The 23,002-nt window shown below is 37.6% G+C and overlaps 1 protein-coding gene across 9 annotated transcripts in view; it reads left to right on the forward strand.

Moving 5' to 3' along the window:
• Positions 1–23,002, forward strand: part of CADPS2 (calcium dependent secretion activator 2) — a 483,666-nt gene that overhangs the window by 316,159 nt on the left and 144,505 nt on the right. For all 9 annotated transcript variants that reach the window (XM_027102072.1, XM_027102066.1, XM_027102065.1 and 6 more), the window contains exons 12-13: positions 4,196–4,332; positions 6,623–6,810. In XM_027102072.1, coding sequence (XP_026957873.1) covers positions 4,196–4,332; positions 6,623–6,810 — 325 coding nt within the window. The remainder of the gene's footprint in view (positions 1–4,195; positions 4,333–6,622; positions 6,811–23,002) is intronic.

Genomic DNA, 23,002 nt, shown 5'->3' on the forward strand with positions numbered 1-23,002 from the left:
TATTATTTATTTGTTATTTGCTGCAGAAAGTAAGATGTGTAAATCCATACATTCATTTTTAATCAATTAACGAAAACAAGCTAAGAAATTATTTGGGTCAGTAATAGAGGCATGAACAGACCCCTCATGAATATATCTACCAACCTTTATTGTTAGGTCTTCAGCATAAACCATATGTACGTGAACATACCAACAAGATAATCTACATAAAATTTTAAAACATTTAAACTTTTCCTATTGAAGTCTATATGGGTGCTCTAAAAAGAGAAGTGGTACTTCTCTGTGCCACTTTTAACTTGCTGTAAATTTTCAAGCTCAGTGAGAGTTGGTGCTAAAAGGAAATTCTAATTGGGGTGGGTAGTGGTAAATGCAGCTACAGGCAAACTCCTGAACATAGGATAATTTTAAAACAAGTTATTGTATTTCAAAGGTTCATTTGCTGCTTAGTTGAGCTCAAGGTTTTGCAGAGAAGACAGGCTCTTAGCTAGCAGCACCGTCTTCTTAGTCCTTTTGGTACTGGAGTCCCAGGCCTGGGACCAAGCACCTGAGTGGTCTCAGAAGGCTGATAAATGGCCTCCTCTTCTACGGTGCCGTCCTGTTCTTGCCCCTTCCTCCAACTCTCTTTTTCTTCCCCTTTCCCTTTTATATGCCTAATCTCTCACACCACCAGGAACAGCAAGAAAAAAAAGAAAGAAAGAAAGAAAGGAAGGGGAGGGAAGGGAAGGGAAGGAAAGAAAAGGAAAGGTAAGGAAAGAAAAGAAAAAGAAAAACATGTAGCATGTAGAATTAGTTGCAAAGGAAAGAGAAACATTTCAGTTAATTTTTACCCTTCTCACATTCTGATTTCTGACTTAGGTACCCTTCCTGGGATTTGGGTTCCTGAGCACATAGGAGCTGGCTGTGGTCAATGCCCACCAAATAGCCCTCCCACCACAGTGGGGCCTGCCAGCTTGCTAGTAGACCTCACATGGTTTTCTATGCTAGCTATTTTCAAGTCGTTGTTAACTGTTTAAATTGATACTGTGAACCTGCTAATTATTCTTTTCTCTTGACTTCCAATAGCTATTACCCTAATGAAAAACTTAAATTTTCAGGTCCCATTTGAATAAAGCCTCTATAATTTCTTAAATCTATAGCCAATAGTAATCCTTCTCAATTTGGGTTTTATTCCACCCACTTTTACCACACCTGGTGAGAGTACTACCTAAAGATGCTGGAGCATGTATCCAACTGTTACCATAGAAACTCTCCACCAGTACCCTCATTTATCATGTCCAACATCTGTACTTAGTCCGCAGGTTAATCATCACAATATATGACAGTTTTACAGTACATTGTTTTAGCTCTTATCTTGTTGGTTTCTTTCGATGATTTCCTTATATTGTTTCAGAAGACAAACTGAACTGAGCTAAGTTGTCATTGAACATTTGATTAGTGCCATGAATAATTTTCCATTTAAGACTCATCACCATAATTCTGTGTTATGGTGAACATGAATTGAAGATGATCGAGTATAACTCAGTTTTAAAGCAAGTCTCCAAGCCTTGGATTTGGTTATGTAATTGATTGAAAGCATGTTTTCCATTTGACCCAGATGATAACTCTGTGTTACCCTCACAGTTAATAAAGACATGTTATGCCAAGAGAAAACTTTATGAAAATATTCTTTTATAAAAATAAGACACTAGCTATTTTAATGATAATTATTTTCCTATTTTACTTTAGTTCATGAGAGGATTTTAAAATGAAAGGTTTCCCACACAGGGAAACCTTTCTAATTTATTGCCTTTCTAATTTATTTTTATTCATAAATTCATGGAAACTAATGGTAAAATAGTGCATGGTGAAGTTTATTTACATAAAATATTTTGAATTGTGCTGATCAGATGGCATAGAAAGTACATTTCACTTTCATAGAATTTACAGCCCTGAAGAAATTGTAGGTTGTTGTTGCTGTTTTTAATAAAAATTTTAGTAGGTTTGTTTGCCTGTATGTTTTTTCACCGTCAGTGTACATTCTATGTTTGTGACTTAAATTGTTATCATAAATATTATTTTTATCAGTAATACTGTTTGCTAGAAAAGTACTTTTCCTTTTATGTGTGTGATTTGGAAAGGTTTCTCACATTAAATAATATATGGTTTTGAGTTATATTTCATAAGGAAGATAATTCATAAAGTACCTTTATTTTTGAAAATATGATTTAATTATGGGAATGAACTATAGACTCAGTTTTTTTCAGAAACTTGTGTATCTTATTTAAAGACTGTATACCCATTATTTTAAAATAAGAATTTTTTTCTACAAACCTTTATAGTAAAAGGAGAATTATGGATTTTTTTCTCTGAAGTTTATTACATATCCTTTTCTCAACACATAAACCATTAATGGGTGTTATTTTTAACTTCTTGTTATGACCTTCTTTGGTGAAAGAAATAATGAATAAAATTCAGCAGATGTTTTATAAAACTAGTAATTTAATTTCATAAAGGTGATACTAAAAGATTTTTCTACTCAAATGAAGAGATGAAGATTCTAAGATAAATTCTTTAAAATACAAAATCTTCTGATTTTATAATATGTATGCCTTGCATTTTTCAATATTCTTCCTCCACATTTGATATTATTTCACATTATCATATACTTAACTGTATATTAAAAGACTATCAGGCATAAGAATAAAATACAGGAGAAGTTGGATTATCTCATTTCTCAGTTCAGGAAAAGCAGTTTAGTTTAGTGTTCATGCAACTAACACTAATTACAACATGTAATGTATTTAATCATTCAGATAAGTAATTACTAAATGCAAAAGAATACATATGCTACTTTCTCCAGGGACCATAACTGTATCCCTTACATCATTGATGAATGGCCATTCATTGCTTGCTTGCTGCATTCACCTCTTGATATCTGTCACTGATGTGAGATATAAATTAGTTTGTGTATCTTTTCTTTTTACATGTGATTCTGAAGACCCTTCAGCTTGAATTATATAGTTCTTCCGTCCACAAATATGGCTGAAAGTTGAACTTGACATGGATCAATATGATCTGGGCTAAATATCTAAATGTGACTGATTATGTTAGCATCATGTCCACAGATCAATATTGAGTTTTATTATGAGCCTGACTCTATAATTGGGTTTAATCAATAAGCTTTTGTCTCCTTTCCTTTGCAGTTTTAGGGTTGGACCATATAGATTTTTAAAAACTGCATTTAGCTTACATTTAGGACTCTGCTTCTTGTGATGACCAGTAATGAGATCTATCCGTGAATTTTAAGGAACAATGGAGCCTCAGCTCTACCACTGTGAGGAGAGCCCACTTTTATCTTGATAACTGATTGCTTGCCCAATATGCGCGACATCTCTAACAGAGCTAATGTAGTAACACCCCAGCACTCCTTTCGGGTGGTGTGTGGGCTCTCTCTCTCTCTCTCTCTCCTTAGTAAATAACTCACATTGAAGACGTTGACAAAACATACCATTAATGAAAGCAATCATAAAAGCTTGCCTTTTGATAAACCCGCAGGGTCTATAGGCGTTGAAAGATGCAATCTGTAAAGAACAATAAATTTGGGCCTTTGATTGAAGGGCCATTTGGGACGTTGTGCTTTGTCTGCATATTTGCACAAACATGATGCTCCCTTTTTCATGTCTCTTAAACTTGAAGCCTGAGAGCATTCATTGCCATTTCTACATTAAAGTTGGTCCCATTAAAAGCTCCCTACAAAAAAAAGACTGGAAGTGATCCAGCTGAAGCTAGTATGTTCATTTCTGCCCTAGTTTGCCATTTGGAAAGCAGGCTTCTAGCCATCGTTGTCGGTTTTTTTTATAAATAGGCCCGGGTTCTTTTCCAGGCAGTTCCTTCAGTAAATGTATACTTCAAATGCATCAAGTTTTCTTAAATTAGGGGGAAAAAAGATGATTCCTGTGATGGATATTTGAAGTAGCTTTGAATGTGAATAGAATTTCCTCATTCCAAATGATTGGCAGATTTTTCCCTGTCGTTTTTATTTAGGCTCCAAAAAATGTTGCATTTTATGGTTATATGCTGAATTTGTGGCGTCATATTTTATGTAATGGAAAGTAGTCATCTGTTACCATGAGACATACATTTTGTGTTTTCAAAAACCGCATTTGCCTGTTATTAAAGCACAAAAATAAATGTACATGCCTTTCTGAATTTACAGATACAGACCGTTTTCAGAAACACGGTATGGATGAGTTTATTTCTGCGAATCCCTGCAAGCTTGACCACGCCTTCCTTTTTAGAATACTCCAGAGGCAGACATTGGATCACAGACTGAACGATTCCTATTCTTGCTTGGTTAGTACAAATCTGTCTATCTCGTCCCCTATAGGTTAGAGTGAAAGATTTTTTAAAGTGAGAAATACTTGTTATGAAGCAGCCTTTTATTATCCCTGACTCATTTAATAACTATAGTTGGAGTTAGGGACAAAGGATTCCAATCGATTGCTTCCCAATTTGAAAATTATACACTTGAAGACCACTGCTGTGCCACTCAATAGACAGGAGAATGGACGTGAACAGACTCTGAACTGTGGTTTCTCAGTCCCTCCAGAGAAGGTGGAATGAAAATAGAAGGCTTTACTAAAGATAAAAAACCTCTGTGATAGAATTTACTAACACCTGTACAGACATTTTAAGGTTTAAATTCTGCTCGCCTAATGGTGATACTGTTCATGTCTCTCTTTTGTTCCTAGAAAGACAATCTAAGTGACAGGGAAAAGGAACAGTGCAATAAATAATACGATGACGGGGCTGTATGTAACAGAGGAAAGCTTTAGTTTCATCTAACCCTCCAAAGATAATTTGAATTTCCTTTAAAAAAAAAAAAGGCATTAAATCGAGTAGCTAAACTGCTACTTTGTGTTTAAACCAGCCAAAATTCGGGATACAAAGTATAATTTACATTTAGAAGGAATGCTTGACTCCTTAGAATGTGGGCATTAAACTATAGCCTAAAAATCGTATGTACCTTTAAATCCAAGGATTTTTGTTCATGGCAGTTCCTCTGGAATTTCTCCAGCTGGAATATCCCTATTTCTATCACCACTTAGTCTGTTGGCTACTGAGCATGGTAGCTGCATGCAGTAAAGTTACACTCTCTTTAAAATAAGATTTTAGACAGGATGTGCTGTCAGCTCATCAGAGATGTTTCAGTAGACAGGAAGAAATGAAACAATTTATTGCCATGATCATGCTGATGGTTCATTAATTCATTTATAGACTCTTTTTTAAGTACCTATTATTCAACAAGTAATTGTGTAGCTTAAACCCAATCCAGCCCAAACTTTACAATTACATGGAGAGTAAAACAAGTCATCACAAAACCCTAATGTATCTTTCTGTGGACAAGCACACGTAGACTGATCATCAATAAGAACACTTTCCTCTGGGATTCCACTCTGTGGGGTTGGTTCCTGAACTGTCAAAAGTTGTTTTCATTATGTGGATGACCTCACGTGCCATATGAAGTGTGAGGAGAACACTGCAGTGTGTCTTCAACTGCACCTAGAGGGTAGGTGTGATTAGAAAGAGTGTTTGAGCGCAAGATGACCCTGGATGTAAATCATGGCTCAGCAGCGGATTTGCACTGTCGTCTTGAGCAATTCACTGATTACCTCTGAACTTTAGTTTCTGTATCTGTAACATGGGGTCATAGTAACTACTGTGCATGATGGTTCTAAATATTAAATATATACATAGTATGTCTGGTACAGTGCCTATACTATCACCACAGTAAGTAGTATTCTGGTTTTCTTTTTTCTCCTCTTCCTTTTTAGTTATTTTTTATTGCAGTCTCATCTTTCTGTATTTCTCACTGTTCTTTTCCTTCTCTTGCACAATTATGCTGCCCCCTTTGAAAACTCTCCATTCCCCCTTCTTTCTCTTTTTTATCTTAAATTAATCCATATAATCCCCTGAAATATTTTATAAACCAGCTCTACCTAACCTGGCCCTCTCTTGTTAGCCAAGCATACACACCCATCCTAACATCTCATTTCAAGAGAACCAGAAACTACTGCTGTAAAACATTAACTTTGTTGAAAGACAATAGAATGAGAACAATATCCCAAATATTTAAATACCCAAGTAGTACATGTTTACCACTGCTAGACTTACTGAAATTCTCTTAGTTCACTTTATAAAATGCTTTTGGAAACTAGGCAGTTTCAGTTATCAGGTCTGCTTTACCATTCTCTTTTTAATTGATTCATATAGAGATTGAAGTTTTTTGTAATGTCATTCTTTGTGACTGACAGTGTAGATGCTGTGAATAAACTTGACTAATTGTGAGTGACAGTGGAGGAGAACAGGTTGCCCATGCCTCACTGTGGCAATAAAGACAGGATGCTTTCACGTTGTCAGTGGCCCAGATCAGTTCCAAAATTGATGACATTCGCTCTTTAGAAAACAATAGGAAACATACTACTAATTTTAAAAATATTGTCAAAAGACACTGTAACGCAGCTTCTGCTTATAATGCCTGAGAGTGCCTACAGAAAAGCAAATCCTGGTACAGAAAGAGAAAAAAAAAAAAAAAATATATATATATATATATATATATATATTTCTGTTCTTCCTTTTGCAGGGGTGGTTTAGCCCTGGCCAGGTCTTCGTGCTGGATGAGTACTGTGCCCGTTATGGCGTGAGGGGCTGTTATAGACACCTCTGCTACCTTACAGAACTGATGGAGCATTCAGAAAACGGTGCTGTCATTGACCCAACCCTGCTTCATTACAGCTTTGCGTTCTGCGCCTCTCATGTGCATGGCAACAGGTATTTTTACTTGCAAACACACAGTGAAATGTGGAGGGGTGACTTGGGAAGAGAGAAAAATGCTATTATCACCTAGTTACAGATTTTAAATAGCAAATGCTTCTTGCAAGAGGAAAAAAAAAACCCACAAAGGAAAAATGTACATCAATATGCCGGTGATTTAGGTGGGCTGCACTTTATGTTTCTTTTTGCCATTAAAGCCACTTGAAACAGAGAGAGAGAGAATCTATGAGATTAGAAGTCGCCTTTTAATTCTTATGTACCACCTAGTATTAGGGTCTGCCCAGCTTAAGTGTCATCTGTATTTCTGTTGTAATGCATGTGGATGTCTGGGTAGGGTTTGTTGACAGGTTTGTGTATACCTAATGATCCTTGCTTTTCCGCTGTGGAACAAGTGTTCATCGATAAAGCGAGATAAATACTGGGTTTATGTAGAGTCTCCTCCCAGCCCCTTCCCTAATCCACACTTGAGGAACAAGTATCCCCTTTTAGCACTCTAAGCCAGTGACCTCACCTCTTGTTTTACCAAAAGAGCAAAATATCACCTAATGCAGGCCTCCGCAACGATGCATCTCTGACCTTAAAAATCTCTCCACCTTGCTCCCTCTCTCCTCCCCATCTTGTTCCAGGGAACCTTCGCTAGGTGGGGCTCCTCCCATAAAGGAGATGCCCTTTATCTCATCCCCTTTGTACCTTGCCTCACCCGTTATTCCATCTCCCCCCTTTATATTTCCTTTCTTCCTAAGCTTCATCTAGCCGCACAAGATAACAGAGTGGTAATACTTGCTAACTAGATGAGGTAGGGCAAGTTTCTGCATCGAGTTCTGTCTCTATTTCTCCATCTTTAAGAAAGACATAAGATAGTATCTCTCTCAAATCATAAGTTGTGATAAGGATTAAACGCATTCGTGTGTATCAAGCACTTAGAACAGTGCCTGGCTTGTGAGTGGTCAAAAAATGTGAAGGGATAGTTTACATGGTCTTAAGTACTATTGTCCCGTCAAGCTACCTCTCCATGGTTCTCTTTCTCCTCCCCACCAAACTCCTCTCACCATTTCCCCCGTTCGGCCCCCAGCTCCGCACTTGCCGGAGGCTGCTTGAAATGGATTGCCTTCTCCAGCTCCACCCTCCTTACTCTCATGGGAGAGTTGACGCTGTGGAATATCAAGTCCCCGTGCTTCTGTAAATGCTTCTCATTTTCCCTGATGCAGCTATCTCAGCGCTCCTCTTTTTATTTTATTCTATTATCTTCTTTTTTTTTTGCCGTCTCTTTGCTCATAGTTCGTGTTTCTCCAGACCCCAAGTGTGGCATTTTCTCACGTCTGTTCTTGAACTTGCTCTCTTCTTTCTGAGAATTTTTTTCTACTTCAGTGAAAAATTCTGTGTTGGTGATCTTGCCACTTTCCACAGCTTCAAGTATGACCTCTCTTCATACAGATAATTCCAACCCAACTATTCTCCTAAGCTACAGATCTCTGTCTACAACTGGCAGCTTGAATCTTCTGCTGATGCCTTAAACTCTCCACATTTAAAACTAAATCCATCATCTCATGAAACCCGCTCCTGTACCTCTCTGAGCTCCTAGCAGAGTGCCTGACAAGAAGTAACACTCAGGCACAAAGTAAGTGTTCAGTAAATACTTGATGAATGAATGAATGACTTTGTTATTTGTATTAGTATCACTTCCAGTAATGGCCATTCATCTTTCATTTATCTTTCCCTTTTACCTCCTAGCCCCATTTTGTTGCCAATGTCAATATTCTGTCTTTACAGTACTCCTCAGATTTGTCTTTTAGCATTTCCGTTGTGTCTACCCTAATTCTGGCCTTTATTTTTTCTTGCTTATCTACCTTTATTCATCTCTCTACTGCTTTTTCCTCCCCACATTAGTCTAGCAATCACCTTCAAAATTACAGGCTAACTTTTTACCATACTCCTTTGCAAAAGCCTTCGGTGATTCTCATTTCATTAACAAATTAAAAATAAATTACAAGTATCGGGTTTTTCCAATATCATCATGTTCTGTCTACCTCGTTTGAAGTCCCGGTATTCTTCGCTACATAATCTTTACCCCAGACAACCTGTTTATCCTCCCTGTAAGATTTCTTTTTTCAAGTTTTTAAACAGTCAGATATCACAAAATTCCTCTAAGAAGACTTCTGTTAACTCAGGCAAACACTACAAACCTTTTACCTGTAGTTATAAACTTTATCATGTATACTTGTATGCACACACACACTCACACACATGCACGCCTGCTTCTACTGCACTAGATCATATTTTAAAAGCAAAAACTACTTCTCATTCCCCTATTATCCTCTGTAAACCTTAACACAGTGCCTTGCATATTGTGGGTGTAGAATAAGTACTTGCTGAAGTCCCCACTGCTGCCTTTTCTCATCCTACAATAAAATAAGACCGATCCTAATCTCAGAATCTCTTCAGACTTTCACCTCATTATGGAACTCAGCCTTACTTGGAAATTAGGGGAATGTTACAGAGTTTAGTCGCTTTTCCTATTACCCCAAGCTAAACCCTCCACACTCAGCATACTTTGTGGGGGGGTGGCTGTTGGGTGGGTGGCAGGGCAAGCAGGGGACCATGAGAATAACCAGATGGCTAACCTTTGATAGTCAAAGTGAGGGGCTGTTGTACAATAGTAGAAACTGTCTCTTATCTCTCTGGGCACTGTCTTAATTCCTCCTGACCAATGGATATCAAAAGCTCGGCCCCCCAGTGTTAGGCAGCACTCTGAAATGCAAGAGGGTAAGAAGGTTACAGTGGAACAGACAAACCCAGAGAGCCCTGTATGACCAGATTATTTTAGTCATTAACACAGAAAGGTAAAATTAAATTTGAGAACATTAAGTGGAAAATTCAGCTTATGTGCCCCCAAAATGTATGTGTTTGAGACACATTTTAATGGAAAGTTACTGAGGCCCTTGGGAGCTGCTGCCACCACCTGGGAGGCAGCCTGATTTGAACCTGTGGGTTGCCATAGTTACTTCTATTCTGTAAACTATTGTTTTCCTTATGATGGTACACTGTAGAATACCATGTAAGGTATGTTTCTACGTTCGTGCATATATTATACTTAACATTACACATTAAATTCATTTTCCAGGTTAAAATATATACCTATGAAGGTATCTCTGGGTGGTGCTTTAGAATAGAAATTTGAGTCGGTCTCCGATTCAGCATTTAGGTCATATGTAACTTAAGAAAAAAAGAAAGGAAGGAGTATAGGTTTTAGGGAAATTTGAACCTCAGTTAGGGTAGAAATATTCCAAGATAACCCAAAAGGCATAATGTTTCCTATAATGTTTAGAGTCTAACAGATGTCACTCAGAGATGTCGTGCTGTCTCGATGAAAGAATTAAAAGAGGCAAAAGATCTCTACTTGCATCTTGCCTCTGAAATTTGCAGGCTGACCCATGTTGGGCAAATCACTTAACATTTCTGAAATGGGCGTTCTTATATGGAAAAGGGGAAATATTAAGGTGAAGGTCCTGGTTAATGATAAAATACTCTATCAGTATTGATTAGTCATTATTCTAGTATGTTCCCCTTTGTCAGCCAGCCACAAGCATGTAAATTGTAAGAGGAGGAAAAACGTGAAAAATAAGTAGTTGCTCAGTGGAAATATTTCAGCGTGCAAATAATTATATTCTTAATTTCTTTGCTAATAGAATATTCTGGGTTTTAGCAACCTCCCTCTGTGAAAATAAGCTTCTCTCATCCCTGTCTGTGGCATCTCATATTTATACAGACTTCCGTTAAAAATACCGTCAATGTCAAGTCTGACTTTTCTACAGTGTTTGCCGTATTCTCTTGTTAAGATCATCTTTCCATCTGTCAAGACACACACTCAAAGAGTCGTTTTGCTCATTACCTGAACCGCCTCTGTCAAAAATTCAAAAGAAAAGAAGACTGCCTTTTGTTATGGATGGACACGAAGGACAGCAGTGCTGTCTGGATCTGAACCGTTTCCAGGAGCCCATCGTGTCACATGGCGCTGAACGCGCTTAGGCGTGTGCCTTCCCTGCAGACACAGCGTCTCTGAATAGCACTCTGAGTGTTTCAGGAGTAAAAGAATAGAGTTAAACAGACAAGGTCTGGCTGGTACTAAGACCAAGGAAGAAAGAGAAAAGTGAGTCAAGGACAGAAACCGACCCACTCGTGCAGGATGCTAGCCACGGACGGCCGTGAAGAACACAGCCCCGCACTCAGCGTTAGCGCAGCTCAGGGCTGTTAGCGAGGAGAAAAGAGACTTTCGGAGACGATACCTGTAGGGCAAGTTTCCAGGTTGATGTGCATGGTTAGACATCTTGGTTTTGTGAGTCAGGCTGATGGTGGAGAAACTAAAGCAGCAACACAAAATGGCTTTTATGTCACTGTTTAATGTAAGGGATGCAGTGGAGTCGCTGACTCTTGTATGGTCTAGCAGGGCCATCCTAGAGCTGCTACACACCCGGCAAAGACCAGCTCAGCTGTGCGAGCTTTCGAGTACAGGGTACAGGGAGTACAACGTGACTATAATTTATATGGAAAGTAATCCCTACTTTCTGTGGATTCCAGATCATATCACAGAGTAATAGGCAACCTTCACGGGAATCAGTCAAATCATCATATCACAATACCTCCGTCTTCAGAGATCATAACATTTCCTCTTACCTATCACTTCAGAAATCATGCCTCAACTTCCTGCCTCTCATTTTGGAGACAAGGTTGCATATTTTGAGTCACATCATAGAAGACTGCATCAAATAGGCTCATCAAGAATTTTCATTACCAGTTCTTAATTCTAGTCTTTGATAAATGACTTAGAGAAATTAAGTCTAGGTATCACACCCATTGTGAATCTAGAGACTCACTTCTGGGACAGGGGAGCAACCAGATACAGTGTCATCGCAAGGTGAAATTTACACGGTGTGGCTAACCTGACAGATTTTATCCCAGGTGATATGTGTGCAGAGGTGGAAGAGATAAGTTACCAATGAGGGCCTTTTAAATATACACTGAGGAACCGTTTTTGATTCTATCAGAAACTATAGTACAACCCAAATGCGCCTCAATCAGACTTTCAAACAGAAATATCTACCCCTACTCAAGCTGGAATTCAATACTAAAGATAATTATGCTCTTTAAAATAAGGCAAAAACAGAAAGTGAGTGATGTGGGTAGAGACTGACTAAGTTGGAAATAGCACGGAGCTAGGAGTCAGCACAACTGTCTTCCTGCCGAGGTTCCCCCACTTTTGAGCTATTTCATTTGGAGCAGTTGGTCCTGAGCCTCAGTTTCCCAACCTGTTTCTTGTGAGTAATATCATCGATGCTGCCTACCTGATGAGGTTCCTGAATAGGTCAAATACTATTATGTAAGCACTTTGTAAATGACAAAAATATCACGTAAGTATCAAGCAGTGACATTTTACATATGGTATGGTAGTTAAATAAGCTTTGGGGAATTGCTCTGTAAAAGACTGACAGTGCAAAGGTGAACTTGATAGTGGTGTTACAATTTACACAAGCCTCAAGCAGGAAGATGAGACTGGAAAAGCATTGAATAGGTGCCTCACTTCAACTACCACCCATAAGCATTAGAAGGAGCCATGGGGAGGTTCTGGGATCACCCCCCTTCCGTCCCAGCCCCTCGTGTTGCTGGAAAGCATTGTGGGCCTAATGGGGCAGCAGCATAGACACAGCCAGAAGCAGGAGCCTGGTATCCCATCATCCAGAGTAAGGAAGTTGCCAGGCTGCAAGCTGGGGGGAACGGTTACTAAGGTCACCTAGTCAATTTTCTCTCTTTTCCCTCCACACCATTCATGCACAGCAAACAACTCCTGGTTTTTTCTGAAACAGTGCACGAAAGAGCCTACTGAAGGTAAATTACTGAGGAAGAGATAAAGCAAAGGGATTTTTTCACTATGACTTTGAATATAGATCAAGTTAACGATGAACAGAAGCAAGAGCTACTTTTCTGGTGTAGCCTTTCTGAAGCTTGGGACCTTTAAAGCCTCTTAGCATCTAAAGTGTGGAAAGGAGTTTGGGGTCTTGCATTGGATCTCCATGTAGTTTTCCAACATACTAAAATTTTTAAAGAACACAGTATGTGATGCTGTTGCATAAAAACAATCAAACAAAACCCAAAAGCTGTATATATACATCTGAACCATTTACCATTACTGTTGCCACTCAGTTTGGTACTTTTAGATCTGTGTTGATCTAAACAGGCACAAGATTGGCCTATTATTTTCCCTTCTCATACTGTTTGTGTCAGGATTTGGTATCCAAGGTATTGTAGCCATATAAAATGAGTTGGGGAGCTTTCCCACTTGTTCTGTTCGAGATTCGAAAGGTCTATCAGTAACCCATTTTTAAAACCATCTGGGAGAGGTACAAACCACTAGGTATAAAATAAACAAGAGATAAGCATATAACGTATAACAGCAAGAATATAGCCAATATTTTACAATAACTTTAAATGGAGTATTATGCATAAAAAACATCAAATCAGTATATTGTACACCTGGGACTAATATAATATTATAAATCAACTATACATCAATATAAATAAAGAAATATTTTTCCTATTCCAAAAAATAAAAGTTACATCAAAAAATAGGAAAACAAAACCATCTGGCCTTAGGGACCTATTTGTGAAAAGATTTTTAACCCTGCATCAGTTTATTTTATAGTTAAAGAACTATCAGGTTTTCCATTTATTTCCTGAGTTAATTTTGTCAGGTTATGATTTTCTGGGAAATAGTGCATTTCATCAAAGTTTTCAAATGCATTGATACTAAGTTATTCAAATTGTTCTTTTTATACTTTTATTCCTGCCTATAAATGTCTTCCCTTCACATTCTAATAGTGTTCATTTTTACCTTCTCTCTCTCTTTCCCCGTCAATCCATCTTATCAGAAGTTTGTGAAATTTATTGGTCTTTCCAAAGAAGCAATTTTTGGCTTTGTTGGACTCTATTGCTTCTGTGTTTTCCATTTCATTAATTTTTTGAAAAAAATAAACTTTTTGATTTTAGAATAATTTTAGATATACAGAAAAATTACAAAGATGGTACAGAGAATTTCTGTATTTCAATTTAGTCTAATGTTACATACATAATAATGTCATACATTCCTACAGCACATTTGTCAAAACTAGAAGACCAATATTAGCACATTACTTTTTTTTTTTTTGGCTGTGTTGGGTCTTCATTTCTGTGCGAGGGCTTTCTCCAGTTGTGGCAAGCGGTGGGGGGCCTCTCACTATCGCGGCCTCTCTTGCTGCGGAGCACAGGCTCCAGACGCGCAGGCTCAGTAGTTGTGGCTCACGGGCCTAGATGCTCCGCGGCATGTGGGATCCTCCCAGACCAGGGCTCGAACCCGTGTCCCCTGCATTAGCAGGCAGACTCTCAACCACTGCGCTGCCAGGGAAGCCCGGCACATTATTCTTAACTAACCACAAGGCCTTATTTGGATTTCACCAGTCCATTGGGGTATTCTGTTGTTGTTTCTTTTTTTTAAAATGCCCTTTTTTCTTTTCCAAGGTCCAACTCAGGATACCACATTACATTCAGTCCTCAAGTCTCTTCTGATCTGTGGCAGTTTCTCAGTCTCTCCTCCTTGTTTTTCATGACCTTGACAGTTTAGAGGAGTACTGGCCAAATATTTTGTCAAAGGTCCCTCAATTTGGGTTTCTCTGACATTCTCACAGTTAGACTGGGGCCACAGGTTTTTGAAGAAATGAAATACCCTCTCATCTCATCCTTTCTGGGAGCACATGGTATCTACAAGACACAGCTGGTCATGGTAACCTTGATCACTTAGTTAAGGTAGTGTTTGCCAGCTTTCTCCACTGTAAAGATATTGTTTTGCTGTCTCCATGTGCTATTTTTTGGATGTAGGTCACTAAGTCCAACTCATACTCAAGAAGAGAGGAGAATTAAACCCTACTTCCTAGAGGGAGGACTAGCTACATATAGTAAATTGGAATTCTTCTGCAATGAAGATTTGTCTCTTATCCCCTGTGTATTTAGTCAACCACTTATTTATATCAATATGGATTCACGTATAGTTACTTTGTACTTTGGGTTATAATCCAATACTACTTGGTTTTGTTGCTCGAATTGTTCCAGCTTTAGCTGTTGAGAGCTCTTTCGGACAGACTCCCTTTGGTGTGTTTTTTTGAGCACTTTCTTACTCTCTGGTACTAAAACATGCTTGTAGTTCATATTGGTTTTTCCCTGCCTCAGCCCTAGAATCAGCCATTTCTCCAAAGATCCCTGATACCTTTTCTTAGAGAACGGTATATAGAAACCAAGATCAGGATGATGGATATGCTCATTGCTATTGGGATGCCATTGCTTCCAGGCCCTCTGAGTGGACACAGCTAGGTGATATGTATGTATGTGTGTATACTAACCCATGAGTTCATGCTGATGTCTCCGCCTCTAGTCCAATACCACAAAGCTCGTATTAGCCACCCTCTCTTGCTTATTCGTAACTTCTCTCTTCAACAGTGAGAAGTCTGGCTTCCACCATCCCATCCATTTACTTGTTTGTTCAACCCCAGTATACATGTAAAGCAGTTTCAGAATTTGCCAACTAGAGTACACTGTGTACAGGGCCTTTAGTTCCTTAGAGTTTCCAATCAAAAATGTTTTCCGGGCTTCCCTGATGGCGCAGTGGTTGAGAGTCCCCCTGCCAATGCAGGGGACACGGGTTCGTGCCCCCGTCTGGGAAGATCCCACATGCCGCGGAGCGGCTGGGCCCGTGAGCCATGGCTGCGGAGCCTGTGCGTCCAGAGCCTGTGCTCCGCAATGGGAGAGGCCACAACAGTGAGAGGCGCGCATACCGAAAAAAAAAAAAAAAAAAAAGTTTTCCAAAGTTCAATATGACACCTTCTTTTTTCCCCCACGCTATTTAATGAGGTTATGTCATACAATACAGGTAGAGTCACTTGCACAATATGCGTTCCATCCTGGGATCCCTCAACGTCCTAGTTGATATAGAATTTTTTTTTTCTTCTTTAAGCTTGTATACAGTAAAGTTCACTCTTTTTGCTACACAGTTCTTATAGTTCTGTAGGTTTTAGCAAATGCATAGAGTCATATATTCACCACCCTAGTGCTAGTTCTGTCACCCTAAAAGTTCCCCTGTGTGCCCCCTTTTGTAGTCAACCATTTCATTACACTTAGTCTTTGATTTTATTATTCCATCCTTCTACTTTCTTGGATTATTTTTTCTACCTTCCTAAATTAGCTATTTAACTCATTACTAGTCATCTTTTCTTCTTTTCTAAAATAAGTATTTAAGGTTAAATTTCCACTAAGTACCGCTTTTCCTACATATATGCATTTTGATAATGTATTTGATTCAAATTCACTCTAAGTAATTCTAATTTCCATTATAATTTCTTCTTAGACACAGGATTGTTTATAAGTATATTTTAGAATTTCTAGGAAAGTGAATTTTTTTTTTGGTTATATTCTTGAAAATTGATTTCTAACTTAATTTCTTTGTGTTCAGAGAATGTAATCTGTATGATACTGATTCTTCATAACTTGAGACTTCTTTATGTCCAGTTATGTGTTAAATGTTGTAAATGTTTCATGTCATTTGAAGAAATATGTATATTCTGTAGCTTGGTAGGGCAAGCAGGAGTTCTGTGGTTGAAATCTTCTAAATTCTTACTGGTTTTTTTGTCTGCTTGACCTGTGGGGTTATGACCAAGGTGAATGGAAAGCTGCCACTGCAGTGGTGTTTTCTTCCTCTACTTCTGCAAATTTTTGCTTTGAGACTGTTTCTTAGGTGTGTTGAAGTTTAAAAATTATTAAATATTCCTGGTGAATGGAAATTATTATTAGATTTAGTGACCCTTTTCATAATTAATAATGCATTTTACATTAAAGTTTATTTAGATGGTTATTAGCGTAGCCTTCTTTTGGCATTTGTCTGATATATGTTTATTCTTACTTTTAATCTTTCTGTATTCTTGTGTCTTATAAATAGCATACTAGAAGGGTGAGCTGTGACAAAACGAGAGAGAGGCATGGACATATATACACTACCAAACGTAAGGTAGATAGCTAGTGGGACGCAGCCGCAGCCGTATAGCACAGGGAGATCGGCTCGGTGCTTTGTGACCGCCTGGAGGGGTGGGATAGGGAGGGTGGGAGGGAGGGAGAGGCAAGAGGGAAGAGGTATGGGAACATATGTATATGTATAACTGATTTACTTTGTTATAAAGCAGAAACTAACACACCATTGTAAAGCAATTATACCCCAATAAAGATGTTAAAAAAATAAATAAATAAATAGCACACTAGATTCTGATTTAATTATCCAATATAACAATTTCTGTTTTTTAATTAGTTTAGTCCATTTACAATTATCATGTGTATTGATATAAGTAAATTCATTTCTACTATTTTATTTTGGACTCTTTTTGGCTCATGTCTCTAAGCTTTTTGTTTCTTTCTTGCCTCCTTTTTGTTTCACCCAGTGTATTTTCTTTTTTTCTCCTCATTTACATTTTTCACCTTTTGAAGATTTTACCATGTATGTGACTAAAATTTTAAATCTTATGTTAATCAGCAAATTTTCCCCTCCTTCTGCCAAGTGCAGAGACCTTAGAACATTTCCCTCCAGTCACCCGCTTCCTGGCTTACATGCTTATGTTATCTGGTATTTTAACTGTATCCTTATTTGTTTTCTAATCTTACACATTAGACATTATTTTTATTATTTTATACTCAATACTTGCTTCAATTTAGAAATTACTTTTTTCCTAAAATATAGTCTTTGGAATTTCATACAGTGGAATACCTATAGATAATGAATTTCGGAATTTCTTTGTTTCATTCACATTTTTGAAAGAAAATTTTGCTTGTTATACATTCTACACTGACAGTTATTTTCTCTCAGAACTTTGCAGATAGTACTCCATTTTCTTCTGACTTCCTGGGTTAAGAAGGCTTCATTGCCATTCTTTTGAGGGAGATTTGATTTAATAGTTTTAGGATTATTTTGTTCTTTTGTGTTTTATGGGTTCACTGTTCAGTGTGGATTTCTTTTTAAATAATTCTGTTTGGGAATTTTGTGGCTTTCTGATCCATGTGCGCTGATATTGGGTAAGTGCAAATTTCTTTGAATTTACCTTGATTGGGATATGAAGATCCATGTTTGTCATCAGTTCTGGAATATTGTAATCTCTTTAAATATTGTCTCTCCTCCAATCTTGCTCTCTCAAACTCCAATTACCTATATATTAGGTATTTTATCTTCTATATCCCTTAATGTCTCTAAAACATATCCTATCTACTTATTTCTCCAGCTGCATTCTATATAATATTCTTAGTTTTGTCTTCTACTTCAGGACTCAGCAGACCTTTTCTGTAAAGGGCTAGACAGTAAACATAATAAATATTTTGTACTTTGTGGGCTATATGGTCTGTCACAACTACTTGACTCTTACTGTATAGCAAAAGCAGCCGAATGGGCAGTATGTAAATGAATGAGTGTGGCTTGTGTTCTAATACAATTTGATTCACAAAGACAGGTGATAGACTATCATTTGCTGGCCCTTGCTCTACTTCCACACTTCTCTCTTCAGCTATGACACCTGCTTTTCTAACCTACTCATTGAATTGTTAATTTCAATTATTAAATTTTTTTAGTTCTAGAAATTCTCTTAGGTTCTTTTTTAAATCCATTTGGTAATTTCTGAGTAGCTCTCATTCCTTTCTTGGCTTTTATTTCCTTTTCTGTTTCCTTAGACCTTTTATAATTAGTTATTTTGTATTCTGATCATTGCAATAGCTAAAATTTCTAGGTGTTTAAATAGATCCATTGTTTCTGCTGATGTTTTTGCCATGGTCAACCATTTGCTTATTCTGCTAGCAGTTTTTGTAGTAAGCACATATACTTGGATTAATCTGTGGAAATTCTACAAGGCCAGGGTGGAGAATGCTTGCTTCGCAAAAGGATCTGCTCTTGCTTTTACTTGGTGATAGGAGGTGCTACTGGAGCTGCTTTATTTTCCATCTTGGAGATTCCTCGATTGCACAGGTGGTACCCAGTTTAATGAGGTCAGGCAAGTGGTGCATATTCTCAAGAAAGACTCTTTTCACTCAGTCTATAGATGTTGTACAAACAGACAGATTTCCTTGTTTGTCCTCCTTGGCAAGGATATTGATTTTCTAGCCCATCCTTTCACTGATAGTATAGCCCATTCAAGCGTCCCATTTTTTGCAGGCATCTCAAGTTTAGCTGCCCATGCAGATTAGGTCTCTGAGCCCGTGGTGCATTCCCTTGAACAACACAGCTACAGAACCTCCTTGGAATCGACATTTGCCCTTAAGGCAGCCCTGGTATTCACATGCACCCCTACTTTGATTTCAGCTCCTAATTCATTTTTATTTTCCTGCTCTTGGGAGATTTTTTTACTTTCTTATAAGTACAACATAACATTTAACTGTATTTGCTATAATTTATTCAGTGTTTAGGAGTTTTGTAGTGAAGAGGGACTTTTGGAGTACCACATCAGTCTACTATAATAGGAGCAGAAATCACATGATAAAACTTGCATTTTCAGAAAAACATTTGGACATCTCAAAGGAGAACTTCCTGGGACTCTCTCCCTAACCCCTCTGCTTCAAGTGCCCCCTGGTTAACTGCTGCTCATCCATTGCATCTCAGCTTTAATATTCCCAAACTGAATCCTTATCTGAAACTCAAACTGCATCAGAGCTTTGTACTTTCGCCCTTCTTAAATGTAATGTACACTTACTCTCTAATTTTTCTTTTTTATGCCTTTCCCTATTATAAATTCTATTAGGGAAGGAGTCATTTCTGTTGTGCTTATATTGTATCCCCAGGACCTGGCCAGTACTCGATAAATATTTGTTGAGTAAGTAAATGAATGACATTGGACCATATGTTTACAAATTTTATAGGCGACATGTTGGGGCACTTCATAAATAGATCTCACAATTACATGTTCTTCATGAGTTAAATGCAGTGAGTTTTATGGCCCGTGGAAAGACCCCATGTAACCAGCAAGATTGTGCCATTTTACAACATAGAAATTAATAACTTGAAACAATGAAATACCCTTTTTATATATAAAATTGAAAATGATTATAACACATGATAAAGACCACAGTTGATGAGGTTAGAGGGAAATTAATAATTTCACACACTGTGGGTCAGAGTATAAGCTGGTAAGTGCTTTCTTAAGAAGCAGTTTTGTGATATGTATCAAATGCCTGAAAGTGTCATCTCATTTGTCTTAGCTCAGGCCACCATAACAAAATACCATAGACTAGGTGGGTTAAACAACAGAAATTTATGTTCTAACAGTTCTGGAGACCAGACGTCTGGGCGCCAGTGTAGTTGGGCTTTGAGGAGGACTCTTTTCCTAGCTTGTAGATGATTCCCTTCTCTCTGTGTTCTTACAGAAGAGAGAGAAAAAGATCTCACTCTTCCTCTTCTAACAAATCCACCAATCCTATCAGATTGGTGTCCTAGCCCTATGACCCCATTCCACCTTAAGTACTTCCTAAAAGCCCTGTCTCCAAACACAGTAATATTGGGGGTTGGGACTTCAGCATATGAACTTTTAGGGAAATACAGTTTGATCCACAGTACCATTTAACCTAACAATATACTTTCAGGAATTTATCCCAAGGGAACAATCAGAGATGGGTTAAAAATATTTAGTGTAAGATTGGTTATCACAGCAGTGTTTATGGTAGGAAAAAAATGGAAAAAGTCTAAATTTCTACTAATAGAATATTGGATTAATATATTATGGTGCTAAAGACTGTCATGCAGAGTGAAGTTAGTCACAGAGTCACTCTATATGATACAGTATAATATCGCTTATATGTGGAATCTAGAAAAATGGTACAGATGAACTTATTTGCAAAGCAGAAATAGAGACACAGATGTAGAGAACAAACATATGGATACCAAGGGGGGAAGTGGGGGTGGGATGAGCTGGGAGATTGGGATTGACATATATACACTACTATGTATAAAATAGTTAACTAATAAGAACCTACTGTATAGCACAAGGAACTCTACTCAGTGCTCTGTGGTGATGTAAATGGGAAGGAAATCCACAAAAGAGGGCATATATGTATACGTATACATACTGTATACTGACTCACTTTGCTGTACAGCAGAAACTAACATAACTTTGTAAAGCAGCTATACTCCAATATAAATTTTTTAAAAAATACATGGTACATCCATATAATGAAATATCATTCTTCCATTAAAAAGCATATATTAGAATATTTAAATGATTTGAGCAAATGTTTATACTTCACTAAAAGAATCAAATTATACAGTAGAATGTGCAATATATATATAGATTTATAGAAGGAAGGCTGGATTATATTTACAAAATGGTGTTACCAGTTATTTCTGATTGGGGCATTTAAGAAAACTTTTGTCTTTGTATTTTTCTGAATTCTCCTCCCAAATTATGATGTGTATATAGTTCTTTAATTTTTTGAAAAAGTTATTTTAAAAAATATTAGGCAGAGATGATACTTACATCAGAGAACACTATCAACCTTAATTCTCTTTATTTTTACACTCCTCTTGATATTTTATTTTTCTTGAGTTCTAGAATTTTGTGCAGTATTTTAATTGGTTCCGGGAGAGGACAGTTATGAGACACCTTGATACCTGACCTTGACCTGTCTGTCCATCATTACTTCACCACAAAAACTAAGTCACAAGATCACGTATCTTCATAGTGTCAGATTCCTGCCTTTTTTTTTTTTTTTTTGTAAAAGTATCTAAAACCTCCAAAGAAAATAGAATACAGATGGAAATTCAAATATGGAAAGGATCAGGAGGGAGGAGGGTTTGGAAAAAGAGAATATGATTTTTAAATTTCATTTCCAAGATATTTTCTCCTAGAAAATCTGTTTCTTCTATTTCAATGAATGTATAGGGGTAGAATTAATTTCTTCTTCTGTATATTTGAAAATTTTAGGGGAAGTAAAAGGACACTGATTATATATTATATGACCATCCAAATGATACATCATTTTGTTTGAAACAATAGGAGGTGTTATAGATTTGAGAACAAGAATGAGAGATTATTGTTTTCTCCCTCATCTTCCACCATTTCTTATTTTCTTGTGTCCTGTGTCTTCCTCTGTTTTTTTTTTTTTAATTCTGTTCACAAATGGATATTGGTGGGAAATACATGAAGTGCAAAGTGACTTTTACCTGCTGTGCTGTAGGCAGAATTGACAATTCAGAAATACCACCCTCTAGGTGCCTCCCGCCTTCTCACTCTCTCTGGAGGAAGCTAAGATGTCATACATTCCTCATCAGAGAGGGCAGGTAAAAGAAGCCTATAAGAAACTCAAAAGCACCATGAACTTTGTCATCTGCCCACTCATTGCTTGCAAAATATCTTTTACCACAAACCACCAAACTTCCAGGACAAGCAAACCTACCTGAGGAGTCTGGGGAGGGAGGGAGTATGAGGCAGGAAGGTAAAGGAAATCTCATCAATTTACAGGACTTTTCTATATGTTAACTCCTGGTGTATTTATTCAACCCACAAACTTCCCAAGCACCCTGTTCCAGGCGGTATGTCCACTCCTAGAGATTATAAAGCAAAGGGCACATTTATCCTTCGAGTATCTAGAAGCTGTCCCACTGATAAAAGTGATTAAGAAAATAACCATAGAAGATGTTATAGTTTTCATTGAGTAATAGAACAAATGCTCATCAGCACTAAATAGTGCTTTTTAAGTGGGAATTGTAGGGAGATACCATGACTAAACAATTCTCGGATGTGCTATTAAAACAAATTAAACCCATTTCTTTACTGTCAGCCTTCTCAGACCTCACTGTTGCACTAAGAACCTCCAAACCCATTTCTTTACTGTCAGCCTTCTCAGACCTCACTGTTGCACTAAGAACCTCCAACAAGGTCTCATGATTCGTGGTGTTCAAAAAAAAAAAAAAAGATACATGGGGCGTTTCACCCTTTTTGTTGGAGTGTGTCACAGAACCATTACTCCTTAAAGTATGTTGGCAGCCAGTAAATCGTCTTTACCTAAATTCACCCAGATGAAATGGATGTTAAACATGCCAGAATTAGTCTGTATTAGTCTTATGGGCCTCTGAAATGTATGATACTGAAAAACACATGAA

Source organism: Aethalodelphis obliquidens, unplaced genomic scaffold (assembly GCF_003676395.1).
Source record: "Aethalodelphis obliquidens isolate GAN/ISIS:26980383/991018 unplaced genomic scaffold, ASM367639v1 scaffold5, whole genome shotgun sequence".
In the NCBI taxonomy this organism is placed as follows: domain Eukaryota; kingdom Metazoa; phylum Chordata; class Mammalia; order Artiodactyla; family Delphinidae; genus Aethalodelphis; species Aethalodelphis obliquidens.